Source organism: Chrysemys picta, chromosome 20, assembly GCF_011386835.1.
Source record: "Chrysemys picta bellii isolate R12L10 chromosome 20, ASM1138683v2, whole genome shotgun sequence".
NCBI lineage: Eukaryota > Metazoa > Chordata > Testudines > Emydidae > Chrysemys > Chrysemys picta.
Window position 1 is genome coordinate 1,592,214 of NC_088810.1, and position 13,216 is coordinate 1,605,429.

Below are 13,216 nucleotides of genomic sequence, written 5' to 3' on the forward strand. Positions count from 1 at the left end.
TCTCCTCCCACCCCCACGCTGGGGTCAGGAGGGACTTGCCTGCAGAACGCCCAGTGAAGGTCGGAGGCAGCCCCATCTCAGTAGGATCCTGGATTTAGGATCCAGACTTTAGGATCCAGCGTTATTCACTGCATGGGCGTGTGGAAATACAAAAAGTGGCTAATGCACCTGCCCCCCAATCTCCGCCCATGAGTGCAGTTCAAGGAGGGGGCAGGCAGTGGAGGAGAGCTCCCCAAGGGGCTGGGCACAACTCAGCGTGTTCCCCCCTGCCTGGACCAGGACTCGCTAGCCCCGTCCTTGCCGCTTCATCCCCGCACTCCCCTGGGAGACAGGGCAGGGAAACTGAGGCACAGAGCGGCTGGGTGATTTACCCAAGGGGTCTGGGGCAGAGCAGGGAGTTGAACCTGGGTCTCTTGTGTCCGAGGTGAGTGCACTAACCACTGGATGACACTGTCTCTCCTTGTAGGGGGGTGCCTGGGATGGGAGCATCTGGGGTTTGCCTCTGGTCCTAGGGATCAGCTGAGAGATGGGGGCCCGGCCCAGACTCCAAACAAGACTGGAGCCCGCTTTGCACCAGGCACTGGCCAGACCCCCTGGGTACTGCCCCAACCTCGCACAAGACCAGGGCCCCCATTGTGCTACGCACCACACAGACCCCAATCGAGTCCAGGGTCCCCCCCTGTGCCGGATACTGCCCAGACCCAAGCCGAGATTGGGGCCCTGTGTGACGAAGTGTGTGTGTGGGGGTGTTCTTGTTTTCTCTGTGGGTTTCCAATGGTTTGCATGCAGAGGGGGTGGGACTCAGTTTCCCTGGGTGTTACTGGTTTAACGAGGGGAGGGGAGAGGGAGTTTGTTGTTGCACAGGACTGGAGAGGGAACGTGGGACCCCAGCCAATGCCCTGGAGGATGGAGACCCCAGCGACCGGTGACCTGGTGACCCGGAGGCCCAGCTCTGGAGTTGCAGCTGGTTCTGGCCAGTGGGAGGACAATGGGCTGCAGGGACCCCGGTGACCTGACCAGCCGGTTCCAGCCTGAGGGGCCAGAGGAGGGCGGAGAGGAGAGGAGGCCCAGGCAACCTGGTTTACGACCCTGTTTACCTGGAGAGAAGACAATGGACAGAGGTGGGGCCTGGGGCTGGTGATCTCAGATGCCCAGCTGGGAGCAGGGGGGCTCTGGGCTGGAGAGGGGGAGCAGGCAGAGCCCCCCTGGATGCAGAGAGACTGGGATGTGCTGGGCTGAGGGAGGCCAGGCCTGAGGCTGGAGAGTTTCCTGTGCTGGGTTCAACTCTCAATAAACCCTCCTGTTTTACGCTGGCTGAGAGTCGCTCTGGACTAGAGAACGGGGGGGGGGGCATTATTCCCTCTGGGAGTGGAGGCCCCGGGGGCCCAGAGCGAGTGGACTCCCTGAGGGGGCCCACGGCAGAGACAGACGTGCTAAGGCTCAGAGAGGTGCGGCTCCAGGAGGTGGAGGGGCCTGACCCCGAGAGAGAGTGGACCCCCGAGAAGGGCTGTCGCACTGAAAGGGGCACCCCCCACGGACCACACGGGGCCAAGAGTGGGCGCGACCTGGGAGTCCGTGGCATCCTGTTGTGCCAGTTTTGCAACAGTGTTAAAAAAGTCACACGTCCTTTCCCCCCTCACCCGCTGGTGATGCTTTATTCAGGGACGTTCTCACAGGAAATAAATTGCCGCCCTCCCCCCCCCCAGCAGTTTGCGGCTTGTGCCCGACGCCGGATCTCGATCCTGGATCGTGCCGAGAGCGACGGCGACAGGAGCGACCCCCAGCCGGGCTCCGTGTGCCCCAGGTGGCGGCTGGGCTGGGGCCTGGTGGCGGCACTGGGGGCTAAGTGCTCTGCTTGGGGCCGGGGGTGGGGGCTGGGCTGCATTCGGACGTTATCACGATGTCGGTGAAGACCCCCGGCAGCTTGTACACCCCCACCTTGCTGGCGCAGGTGCTTTTCGTGCCACAGCCGCGCACGGCGTAGGTGTAATTCCGGGTGCCTGAAAGCAGAGCGGAGAAGGGCGTCGCCGGGGGGATCACGCCCCAGAGAGTCCCCTGGGAACAGCCCCCTGAGACGCTTCGATTGCCACCAAACTCCGCCGGGCACCTGCCTGCTGAGGGGATGGGGACACCTGATCCCACCCCCTCCACCGCCTGCAGCTCACCAGGTGGGAGGCCCTGTGGGTCCCGGGTACCACACTGCTGGCCACAGGGTGCCCCGGAGGCAGGTCCCAGGGCTACCAGAGCCGGGACCCTACCCCCGTCGGTTCACCTGGCTGGCCGGCCCTGAGCTGGGACCTCACCCCCGTTGGTTCACCTGGCTGGCCTGCCCCGAGCTGGGACCTCACCCCCGTCGGTTCACCTGGCCGACTGGCCCCGAACCGGGAGCTCCCCCTCCGCCTGGCCGGCCGGCCCTGAGCTGGGACATCACCCTCTGTCAGTTCACCTGGCCAACTGGCCCTGAGCTGGGACCTCACCCCCGTCGGTTCACCTGGCCGGCCGGCCCCGAACCGGGACCTCCCCCTCCGCCTGGCCGGCTTTCCAGAGCTTTCCCGCGGGTGGGGAATTTTCATTGTGGTTTTTTCTTCTTCTGAATCTTAGCTGCATTTTAATTCCACAAGGTTCTTGGCTAATTTCCCCCCCGCAGAGCCCCGGTGAGTCTCCCCCGGCCCGGAGCTCAGGGAATTGTGTTCCACTAACGCAGCTGCCAGAGAAGATACAATGGGGGGCGAACCCAGCCCAGCCCGCGGGAGCTCGTTACAACGGGGCCTTATCCCGGATTGGGCTGTGCCTGGCGTTGACCCCCGCGCTCACTCCTTGCCCCGCCTTCCTCCGCTCGATGCCAGAGCCCTTCCCCGCCCCCATTGTCCCCCCCGCGCCGTTACCGGTTGTGATGGACCCAGCGAAATAGACGCAGTGGTTCTCGGCGCCCAGGCAGCTCACGGTCTCATTGGCCTGGCATTCGGTGCCCTCGGACACGCAGCCCGGGCACTGCAGCCCGCTGGGCTTGGGCTGCGCCCGTGGCACTAGGGACAGAGAGACACAGTCAGTGCTGGTGCTCGGAGCAGGGCAGGGCGGCGGGATGGGGCTGGGTGTCCTAATGGTCAGAGCGACTCCTTTAATCTGAGACGGGAGTGGGGTGTACTGGGTTGGCATGGGAGGCGTGGGTGGGAGCTGGGGGCCAGGACTCCTGGGTTCTCTGCCTGGCTCAAGCTGGGGAGCGGGGTCTGGTGGGTTAGAATGGGGGGCTAGGGGAGCCAGGACTCCTGGGTTCTCTCCCCGTCTCAGGCAGGGGAGCGGGATCTCATGTGTCAGAGAGGGGGGGCTGGGAGCCAGGACTCCTGGGTTCTCTCTCCGTCTCAGGCAGGGGAGCGAGGTCTCATGGGTCAGAGAGGGGGGCAGGGGCTGGGAGCCAGGACTCCTGGGTTCTCTCCCCGGCTCAGGCAGGGGAGCGGGGTCTCATGGGTCAGAGGGAGGGGAGGGGCTGGGAGCCAGGACTCCTGGGTTCTCTCCCCGGCTCAGGCAGGGGAGCGGGGTCTCATGGGTCAGAGGGAGGGGAGGGGCTGGGAGCCAGGACTCCTGGGTTCTCTCCCCGGCTCAGGCAGGGGAGCGGGGTCTCATGGGTCAGATGGGGGGCAGGGGCTGGGAGCCAGGACTCCTGGGTTCTCTCCCCGGCTCAGGCAGGGGAGCAGGGTCTCATGGGTCAGAGAGGGGGGCAGGGGCTGGGAGCCAGGACTCCTGGGTTCTCTCCCCGGCTCAGGCAGAGGAGCGGGGTCTCATGGGTCAGAGGGGGGGGAGGGGCTGGGAGCCAGGACTCCTGGGTTCTCTCCCCAGCTCAGGCAGGGGAGCAGGGTCTCGTGGTTCAAGCGGGGGCCGGGCAGGCGATTGGTCCCGTACACCTCACGGCCCCCTTGTTGCACAGGTCCCGCTGGCAGCACTTGGCGGCGCTCCGCACACGCAGGCCGAAGGCAGAACTGAGGCTGGAGGATCGCGGGGGGCAGAACTTGTTCTCGGTGCAGCCCTTGTAGGTGCCCAGTTTCTGCTCCTTCCCTGGGGGCGAGATGGGGGGGAGGCGTCACCGGGCCGGACGGGCTGCGGCACAGCGGGGCTAAGGCCTGTCCTGGCTCTGCGCGGCTCCTGGAACGAGCCGGCACGTCCCTCCGGCTCCTATGCGGAGGCGCGGCCACGGGGCTCCGCACGCTGCCCCCACCACGAGTGCTGGCTCCGCAGCTCCCATTGGCTGGGAACTGTGGCCAGTGAGAGCTAAGGGGGCGGCACCTGCGGATGGGGGCAGTGCACAGAGCTACCTGGCCGCGCCTCCACCTAGGAGCCAGACATGCCAGCCACTTCCGGGAGCCACCTGAGGTCAGTCCTGCTCAGACCCCACAGCCCAAAACCCCTCCTACACCCCGACCCCCTGCCCCAGGTTCAAACCGCGTTCTGCACCCAAACTCCCTCCCAAAGCCCACGCCCCTTCCCGCACGCCGAACCCCTCAGCCCCAGCCCCACACCAGAGCCTGCACCCCCACACACCCCAACCCCCTGCCCCAGGTTCAAACCTCGTCCCGCACCCAAACTCCCTCCCAAAGCCCACGCCCCTTCCCGCACGCCGAACCCCTCAGCCCCAGCCCCACTCCACAGCCTGCACCCCCACACCCCCCCCAACCCCCTGCCCCAGCTCTGGAGTGGCCTCAGAGAAGGGGCAGGGCAGGGGCAGTGCCTCAGGAAGGGGCGGGATAGGGGTGTTTGGTTTTCTGCGGTTGGAAAGTTGGCCACTCTACCCAGAGGGAATGAACAGAACAGGGAATCATGAAGTGATCCCTCCCCTGTCGCCCATTCCCAGTTTCTGGCAAACAGAGGCTAGGGACACCATCCCTGCCCATCCTGGCGAATAGCCATTGATGGACCTATCCTCCATGAACTTATCTAGTTCTTGTTTGAACCCTGTTCTAGTCTTGGCCGTCACAACATCCTCTGGCAAGGAGTTCCACAGGTTGACTCCACTGCACCTGGCGTGACGGGCCCTGATCTCAGTTGGAGTCTGGGTGGTGCCTGGCGTGACAGGGGCCCCGCTGGCTGGCCAGCAGCAGAGCCCAGCCCCTCCTCCTAGGGGGCGGGGAGATGCCCATCACCCACCGACTCTGGTCTCCGAGGTGAGGATGAGGCAGGCGGTCTGGGAGGGCGCGCAGTCCTGCGGCTCTCCGGAGCACGTCTTGTCAGCGCTGCTGCAGCGTTCGCACTTCAGGCAGCCACCTGGGGAGAGAGGGGAGGATTTGGGAGAGGGATAATCCACAGGGCCGCTGGCCCCCCCTTAACAGATCGTTCCAGTGGGGGCATCCCTGCTGCCTGGTCACCCGCAGCAGCTGAGTAGCGGAGCTTAGATTGGGCTTGCCGTTCTGGGAGCCAGGACTCCTGGGTTCTCTGAGTGGGGAGTGGGGTCTAGTGGTTAGAGCAGGGGGGCTGGGAGCCAGGACTCCTGGGTTCTCTCCCCGGCTCTGGGAGGGGAGCGGGGGCTGGTGGGTTAGAGCAGGGGGCTGGGAGCAGGACTCCTGGGTTCTGTCCCCGGCCTTGTGAGGGGAGTGGGGACTAGGGGTTAGAGCGGGGGGGGGGGGGGCTGGGAGCCAGGACTCCTGGGTTCTCTGAGTGGGGAGTGGGGTCTAGTGGTTAGAGCGGGGGGGCTGGGAGAGAACTCCTGGATTCTCTGCCCCGCTCTGGGAGGGGAGTGGGGGCTGGTGGGTCAGAGCAGGGGGGCTGGGAGCCAGGACTCCTGGGTTCTCTCCCCAGGTCTGGAAGGGGAGCGGGGGCTGGTGGGTCAGAGCAGGGGGGCTGGGAGCAGGACTCCAGGGTTCTGTCCCCGGCTCTGGGAGGGGAGCGGGGGCTGGTGGGTCAGAGCAGGGGGGCTGGGAGCAGGACTCCTGGGTTCTGTCCCGGCTCTGGGAGGGGAGCGGGGGCTGGTGGGTCAGAGCAGGGGGGCTGGGAGCAGGACTCCTGGGTTCTCTCCCCGGCTCTGGGAGGGGAGCGGGGGCTGGTGGGTCAGAGCAGGGGGGCTGGGAGCAGGACTCCTGGGTTCTGTCCCCGGCTCTGGAAGGGGAGTGGGGTCTGGTGGGTCAGAGCGGGGGGGCTGGGAGCAGGACTCCTGGGTTCTCTCCCCAGCTCTGGAAGGGGAGCGGGGGCTGGTGGGTTAGAGCAGGGGGCTGGGAGCAGGACTCCTGGGTTCTGTCCCCGGCTCTGGGAGGGGAGCGGGGGCTGGTGGGTCAGAGCAGGGGGGCTGGGAGCAGGACTCCTGGGTTCTCTCCCCGGCTCTGGAAGGGGAGTGGGATCTGGTGGCTGGTGCTGGACAGACATTACCACTCACCCGTGGCCAGCAGCGCGGACAGCAGGCAGAGGGCCAGGTGGGCCGCCATGGTGCAGGGCAGAACGTGGGGCAGCGAGCGGAGCTGGCCGTCGGATGCAGCCAGAGCTGCGCCCACTGGCGATTTATAGCCACGGGGCTGGGCCAGGGCAGGGAACAGGGCCTGGGAACAGCCAGTTCCTGGAGGGATCCGGCTCCGGGGCCATCAATTAACCTGGCCTGGACCTCTCCCCACCGGCCACGTCTCCCTTTCCATCCCTGCCATGCACCGCGCCTGGCCTGCTACCACGCGGCCCCTCCCGCCGTGCCCTGGGGTTGCCGCTCTTGGACTATGGGGTATCTGGGGGGCCAGGGTTGCGGTGAGGGTTTGGGGAGCCTGGGGGTGGAATATGGGGGATCCCATTAAGGGAAGCCTGTGACCTGACCGGTGCGGCCTCACCCCCCATTGCCCCAGCCCGTAATCCGGCCAAGGGCCCTCTCCGCCCCCAGCCCTGGGAGCCCAGGAGGGACACAAGCCAGCCGGTGCCTCGGCATGGGGCAGGGGGCCGAGATCAAGGGGGGAAAGCAGCCCTGATGCCAAGGAGACAGGCCTGTGAGCAGCCGGCCACAGCCACCAAGCGAGATTGTCCAGAGGGGAGGATGCGCCGGCCGAGCCGGGGCCAGGCCCTGTCACAAAGCAGACGCCCGCCTGCAGGTTCCCCGTCCGGTACGGGAACTTGGCAAGACTCCGGCTGGGGTCGCAAACCCACAGACACTCCTAAGACGTGCTAGGCGCTGGACACATTCCCGACGGATCCCCCCGGTACCAAGTTAGGGGTAAACACATTCCCCAAAATGGTATGGGGACACCCGGACCCCGCCTAAGGCTAGGCTCAGAGTGACAGGGGCATGGCTAGAGATGCCTTGAGCCTGGCTCAACCAGGGTATTAGCCCCATCAGGGGATAATACCTGCTTTGTTACTATCCCGGTGTAAAGGCGGGGTCCCAGATGGGGTGTCTGTCTGGCTGAGGGGGGAATGGAAAGTCCCACCAGGGATTTTCTATCCCCGGCTCTGGGAGGGAAGTGGGGGCTGGTGGGTTAGAGCAGGAGGGGCTGGGAGCCAGGACTCCTGGGTTCTCTCCCCGGCTCTGGGAGGGGAGTGGGGGCTGGTGGGTTAGAGCAGTGGGGCTGGGAGCCGGGACTCCTGGGTTCTGTCCCCTGCTCTGGGAGGGGAGTGGGGGCTAGTGGTTAGAGTAGCAGGGGCTGGGAGCCGGGACTCCTGGGTTCTCTCCCCGGCTCTGATTCCGGGCAGAGGACTGAGAGGGCCCAGGGGAGCCGAGCGAAGTGCTCAGGTTGCTGACGGAGGCGCGGCTGGCCTGGCTGGGGGCCAGCGTGAGCAGGACAGAGAGTTTGTGGGCACGGCCCTGGAGAAAGGCCTTTGGGACAGTCACGCAGCAGCAGAGGACTGGCCAGCCGGCTGCAGTGACGCCCCCGACTTGCTGGGATCTAGCGCAGGGGGTCTCGGCCCTTTTCTTTCGGAGCCCCCCTCCACATGCTCTGAAAACTCCAGGGCCCGGCAGGGGCAGGGGGGCTTGGGGCTCCAGACAGGGGCCGGACCCTGGGGCACAGGCGTCGTTTGACTTCTGTTTTTGGGGAGGGGGCTCAGGCCGGCTCTGCCCAGCGGGGTCCAGGGAGGGAGAGTCGCCTCCACTCCCAGACTCACCTCAGCAGACCCCCCCGCCTGCCTGGGGCTGTGTGGGGGGGCTGCTCCCCGAGGGCTCTGCCGGCCCCGGAGCCGGGTCCCCGCCCGGCGGCTCTGACCGGCGGCAGGAGCAGTCAAAGGGGGCCGGGAGCAGCCGTAACCCGGGCACCAGCAGCAGCCGGGGGAATGGCACAGCTGCCCACCCCACGGCACCGCCTGCCCCGCACTGCCTGGCTCCGGCTTCCCGCCTAGGACCTGGCCAGAGGGTGGGGGCTGAGGGGGGGCTGAGGGAGAGGAGAAGGGGGGGTGGAGCTGCCCCCAGGACTGCCCCACTCTGGGTAAGACACTGCAGTTTGGGGGAGCAACTCCCTCATGCCCCCTCACCTCTGCCCATGGGCTCAGGGCTTCTGCCCACATCGGGGCTTCGGGGGGGGGGAGCTCGGGGTTTCAGCCCCATGGGGGGGGCACGACGCCAGGGCTCGTGGTTTCAGCGAAAGGGCTCACGGATCCCCAGGGGGCTGCGGAGCCCCATTTAGCTAGGGGGGGGTGATCCCAGGGGGGGCCTGGGGCACATTAGCTGCACGGATGGGTCTATAGGGGGACGGGTAGGGAGACTGAGGGCTGTGTATGGGGACGGAGAACCGGACAGATGGAGGCAGAATGGCCAACCCCAAAGGTTCAAAAAATCATGAGATTGGCTTTAAAATCACGAGATCACGTAAAGATACGAGATCTGGGGGGCTTGTAATTTGCCGTCTGCTCTTTGAGCCGTTAGGGGACCCATGGGTCACGGTTTGTAGCTTTCTCCACAGCCGCGAGGGCTCGAAACGGCCCTCTGCTTTAAGGCTGAAACCAGCCCAGACCCACCGGACTCTGGGAACGAAAACGATAATTATCATCAAAAACAACGAGGAGTCCTTGTGGCACCTTAGAGACTAACACATTTATTTGGGCATCAGCTTTCGTGGGCTACAGCCCACTTGATCGGATGCAACTCAATTAATTATAATTCTAGTATATTATAATTATCACGAGACTCATGACAGAATGATGAGTCGGCACCGCTGTAGCGACGGGGCTGGCTGGCGATGGACGGATGGGTAGGAAGGTGTGCGTGGGGATGGACGGACAGACAGAGGGATGGGGATGAAGCGGGAGGGACAGGGGAGGGGCTGCAGACCGTAGCCGGGGCCAGCCCAGGTGACCCGTGCGTTACTTTGCTCAGCACTGGTGTCAGTCTGGTACGACTGTAGTTAACGTTTAGCCTCTAGGGAAGCCGCTGCGCCTGCACTAACCTCCCGAGCCGTGTCTGGGTTCCGGCCTGCGAGGAAAGCGCTCGCTTTTGTTCTAAAGAGCTTTGAAACCGTTTGCTCTGGACGTGTGAACCCAGCCTGGGAATCGTCCCCCCACCCGGGCAGCAGGGCCTAGCCGAACCAGACGGGCCAGCCAAGCCCATTGCAATCCTGAGGGCTGGTTAACGGCCCTGTCTCACCTGTCACCAAGTCACAGGGAAATTGTCCCTCTCTCTCTTCACTGTTTGAACTCTGACAGGGCCAGAAACTCTAAACTGAGGCCAAGATCCCCAGGGGTGACCACTGGGTCCACCCTGAAAGGCACTTCAAACCAACAGATCGCTCCAAGTCGGGCAGGCGTTAGGATTTGCACCAGGCCTTGCGTTTGGTGTAGGATCTAGGGCACCAGTTGATCTGGGGAAGTGACTGGGAGCAACCTACTGGGGGGTGATTTCTGGTGTAAGTGACTTGGTCACTAAAGCCAGTTTGGTTGGGTGGCAAGACAGCCTGGAGAGTCTCAGGGGACAGGCTGGGACTCCACGGTTAGACTGTGACAGCGATCCAGGAGTTGGCATTTGTTACTGTCTTGGGGAAATCTAATACTAGAACTCACCACCAGCTTGGGGGGCCTGTCCCGGGTCTGTCAGCCTGCCCTGAAATAGGCACTCACGGTCATGAGCCGCTTCAGACAGCGTGACAGAGGGACCGCCAGAGGCGTGTGTACGCAGACAGAAAGAGGGAGCAGAAGTCGCCCTCAGTCATGGCCCGGTGCCACCATCCTGCTCGCCGGGGCTGCCATCGCACAACGATGACACCGAGTCACAACACTGAGTCAGTCCCTGTGCCCAGGTTCCTCATGGTAATTAGGGTTGCCAGGCGTCCCGTTTCCGACTGTAGAGCCTGGTTGAAAAGGGACCCTGGCAGCTCTGGTCAGCACTGCTGACTGGGCCATTGAAAGTCTGGTCAGCAGCACAGCGGGGCTAAGGCAGGCTCCCTACCTGCCCTGGCTCCACGCGGCTCCCGGAAGCGGCCGGCATGTCCAGCTCCTAAATGCAGGGGCAGCCACGGGGGCTCTGCGCAGTGCCCCTGCCCTGAGCACTGGCTCCGCAGCTCCCATTGGCCGGGAGCCGCAGCTAATGGGAGCTGCGGGGGCGGCGCCTGCGGATGGGGGGAGCGCACCTGGCCACACCTCCGTCTCAGAGCCGGATACACCGGCCGCTTCCGGGAGCCGCCTGAGGTAAGCATCACCCAGAGCCTGCAACCCTCCCCGTCTCCCGCGCCCCAACCCCCTGCCCCAGTCCTGAGCCCCCTCCCGCGCCCCAACCCCCTGCTCCAGCCTGGTGAAAACGAGCAAGTGAGCGAGGGTGGGGGATGTGGTAAGATGAGGCCCTGAAACATAAACCCTTGTACCAGAGGCCCGGTATGAGACATGAGGCCTGAACTAAAGGAATGGTCAAGACTTTGCTAACACAAAGCAAAGTGAAGCTGGGAGTCAGAGGCAGGCCCTGCTCACAGAATTGGCAAGAAGAAGGCCGATGTTGCTATTATACACATGCCTGAAAGATACTAATCACTAGTAAGAGAAACATGTGCCAGGATGGTCCGGGAACCCCCTGGCAGTGCCTTCCACACAGATAACAAGGAACAGGCTGATCCATTTTAACAACAGGGTCAAAAGGATCATGTGGTGGATAGAGTTGTTTTGTTCAAACCCACGTGCGCCAGGAGAATCCCGCCACGGACTGAGACGGTCCATTGTCAGCATAGGCGCTGACCCCGTGGGTGCTCCGGGGCCGGAGCACCCACAGGGAAAAATTAGTGGGTGCTTAGGACCCACCGGCAGCCAAGCTCCCCTGCCCCTCCACCTACCTCCCAGCGTTTCCTGCCTGGCCGCTGCCAAACAGCTCCGGGAGAGGGGGGAGGAGCGGGAACATGGTGTGCTCAGGGGAAGAGGTGGGGCCAGGGTGGGGATTTGGGGAAGGAGTCGGAATAGGGGCAGGGAGGGAGCAGAGTTAGGGCGGGGACTTTGGGGAAGGGGTTGGAATGGGGGTTGGAAAGGGGTGGGAAGAGGCAGGGCTTCATGGAAAGGGTGGAGTGGGGGTGGGGGTAGGGGCAGAGGGGGGGTCGAGCTCCCACAGAAAAGAGGGGAAGTAGGCACCTATGATTGTCGGGGGGCGCATATTCGTAGTATCTCCTGTAGAGTCTGCAGGGAACTAGTCCTGTGCTTCGTTTGACAATGAACCTGGCCGGGGGTCTTCGTTCCTTACCGGAGCCTGTGGTCATTGGGGGTTCTCTCGGGGCCTGCTGTGCCAGCGATCTGCAGAGCCGGGGCAGCACACAGAGGGAACACACGCACGCAGCCGACTGGTATCAACACTGAACAGAGCAGAGCACCCCACCGGTGACGTCTGACGACACCGGTGACCCCAAACATGGACTGGCGTACATAAAGCAATGGTAGAAACAGAAGCTCTAAAAAGTAATAACGAAAGTCAAAAAGCTGGAATTTTGCAATTAATGTCCATGGCAGTACGATGGCTTAAATAACACACCACCACTCTGGCCCGGCAAGTCCTGGAGAAAACCGGGCAAGTAGAAGAGGTAACTGAAGCCTTGGAGGAAGCAACCCAGGCAGTCGAGCACTGGAAAGCCCAAGCGCTTTTAACAGGGCGACAGGCGGTCCAGACCCACAATCTGCTCGAACAGATCAAGCAGGAAAATAAACAATTGGAAACAGCTGTGGAAAACCTGCAGAAGAAAAAGCTACCGTCCCCTGTTCCTCGACAGACTTTGAGTGCTTTTACCGTACCTGAAGGGTGGGGGCAGAAATGGAAACAGATTGGTTAGCTAAATGAAAAGATGGAACATGGGACAACTGGAATGGAGGCTGCACTGGGGACGTGTGGAATGATGACCCAGGTAGATCCTCCTCTCTTGACCCGGGGGCAGGGGCCACCACCCTGCAATCGCCACCTTATGCTGAGAACCAGGTTCTGGATAAACCCTCCCCCAAACCTAGATCAATTCCAGTTAAACCAGGAGAAATGGGAGGGACAGCCCTGTCCCGGAACCTGACCCTGACACCCCGCCTGCACCCCACTTTACCCTTGACGCTACCCCACAAACGGGTGCTCCACCTCCACTGGGGTTCTGGAACGCAGTGGAAACTGCAACGAAATAAATGTCCTGACCCTTTCAGAGAGCCAGGGCCCCGTGGGAATTATGCAGAGAGGGAAATGGAGGCACCCACGTGCGGTACAGATACACCTCGCCCACCTCGAGCAAGCGGCTTCGCGGCCTGGCTCGATGCTTTCAAAATGAATGAACTAACTGCATTAGCTGCGCGGTCGGCCCCCTGCCTGCTGAGAATTTCACTGAGTTCATGGCCTGGCTACAGAAATGCTCGCAGGCGTGAAAAGCGGTGGGAATCGACCTGTCACAGGAACCAATTCTGGTACAAACCCTGTGGGGACCACTGAACTGTCACCCCCTTGGTTTTGAGGACGATGTGACGCAAGCGGTTTAACGGGCAGCTCAAAAGCATTTTACGCTCTCCAGTGGATTAGCTGCACTTAAAGGAATGCCAGGTGCTGCCTTCTGGGGTGCTCGAACGGAGGAACGCTTGGTGTGAGAACGGAGCCAGGGACGGACCTTGGAACGAATGGATTGAAAAAGTGCACACTGCGGTTAAACAGCAGGAAGGAACTCCTGTCAGTGAGCTGCCAACAGTTAGGACAGTGGAAAACAGAGGGTCCTGGAGACTCTCCCCGTGGCCGTTGGCGACGTGGTGGAATGAACAGAGGGTAGAGGAGTGAATAGAGAGCGTGAACGGGTGTCGCCTGGAGCTCTGAAACAGGAGAACGAAGACCTTTAAGAAGAGAGTGAGAAGC

General features: G+C 63.1%; 1 protein-coding gene across 1 annotated transcript; it reads right to left on the bottom strand.

Moving 5' to 3' along the window:
* Nucleotides 1-1,627: 1,627 nt before the first annotated feature.
* On the bottom strand, nucleotides 1,628-6,457 carry LOC101940989 (phospholipase A2 inhibitor and Ly6/PLAUR domain-containing protein). The gene is made up of 5 exons (XM_065574032.1): nucleotides 6,356-6,457; nucleotides 5,137-5,253; nucleotides 3,898-4,050; nucleotides 2,886-3,026; nucleotides 1,628-2,000 (listed from the first exon to the last, which is right to left on the bottom strand). Exons 1-5 carry the CDS (start codon nucleotides 6,402-6,404, stop codon nucleotides 1,843-1,845), a joined length of 618 nt encoding a protein of 205 aa, XP_065430104.1. The 5' UTR covers nucleotides 6,405-6,457; the 3' UTR covers nucleotides 1,628-1,842.
* Nucleotides 6,458-13,216: the final 6,759 nt, after the last annotated feature.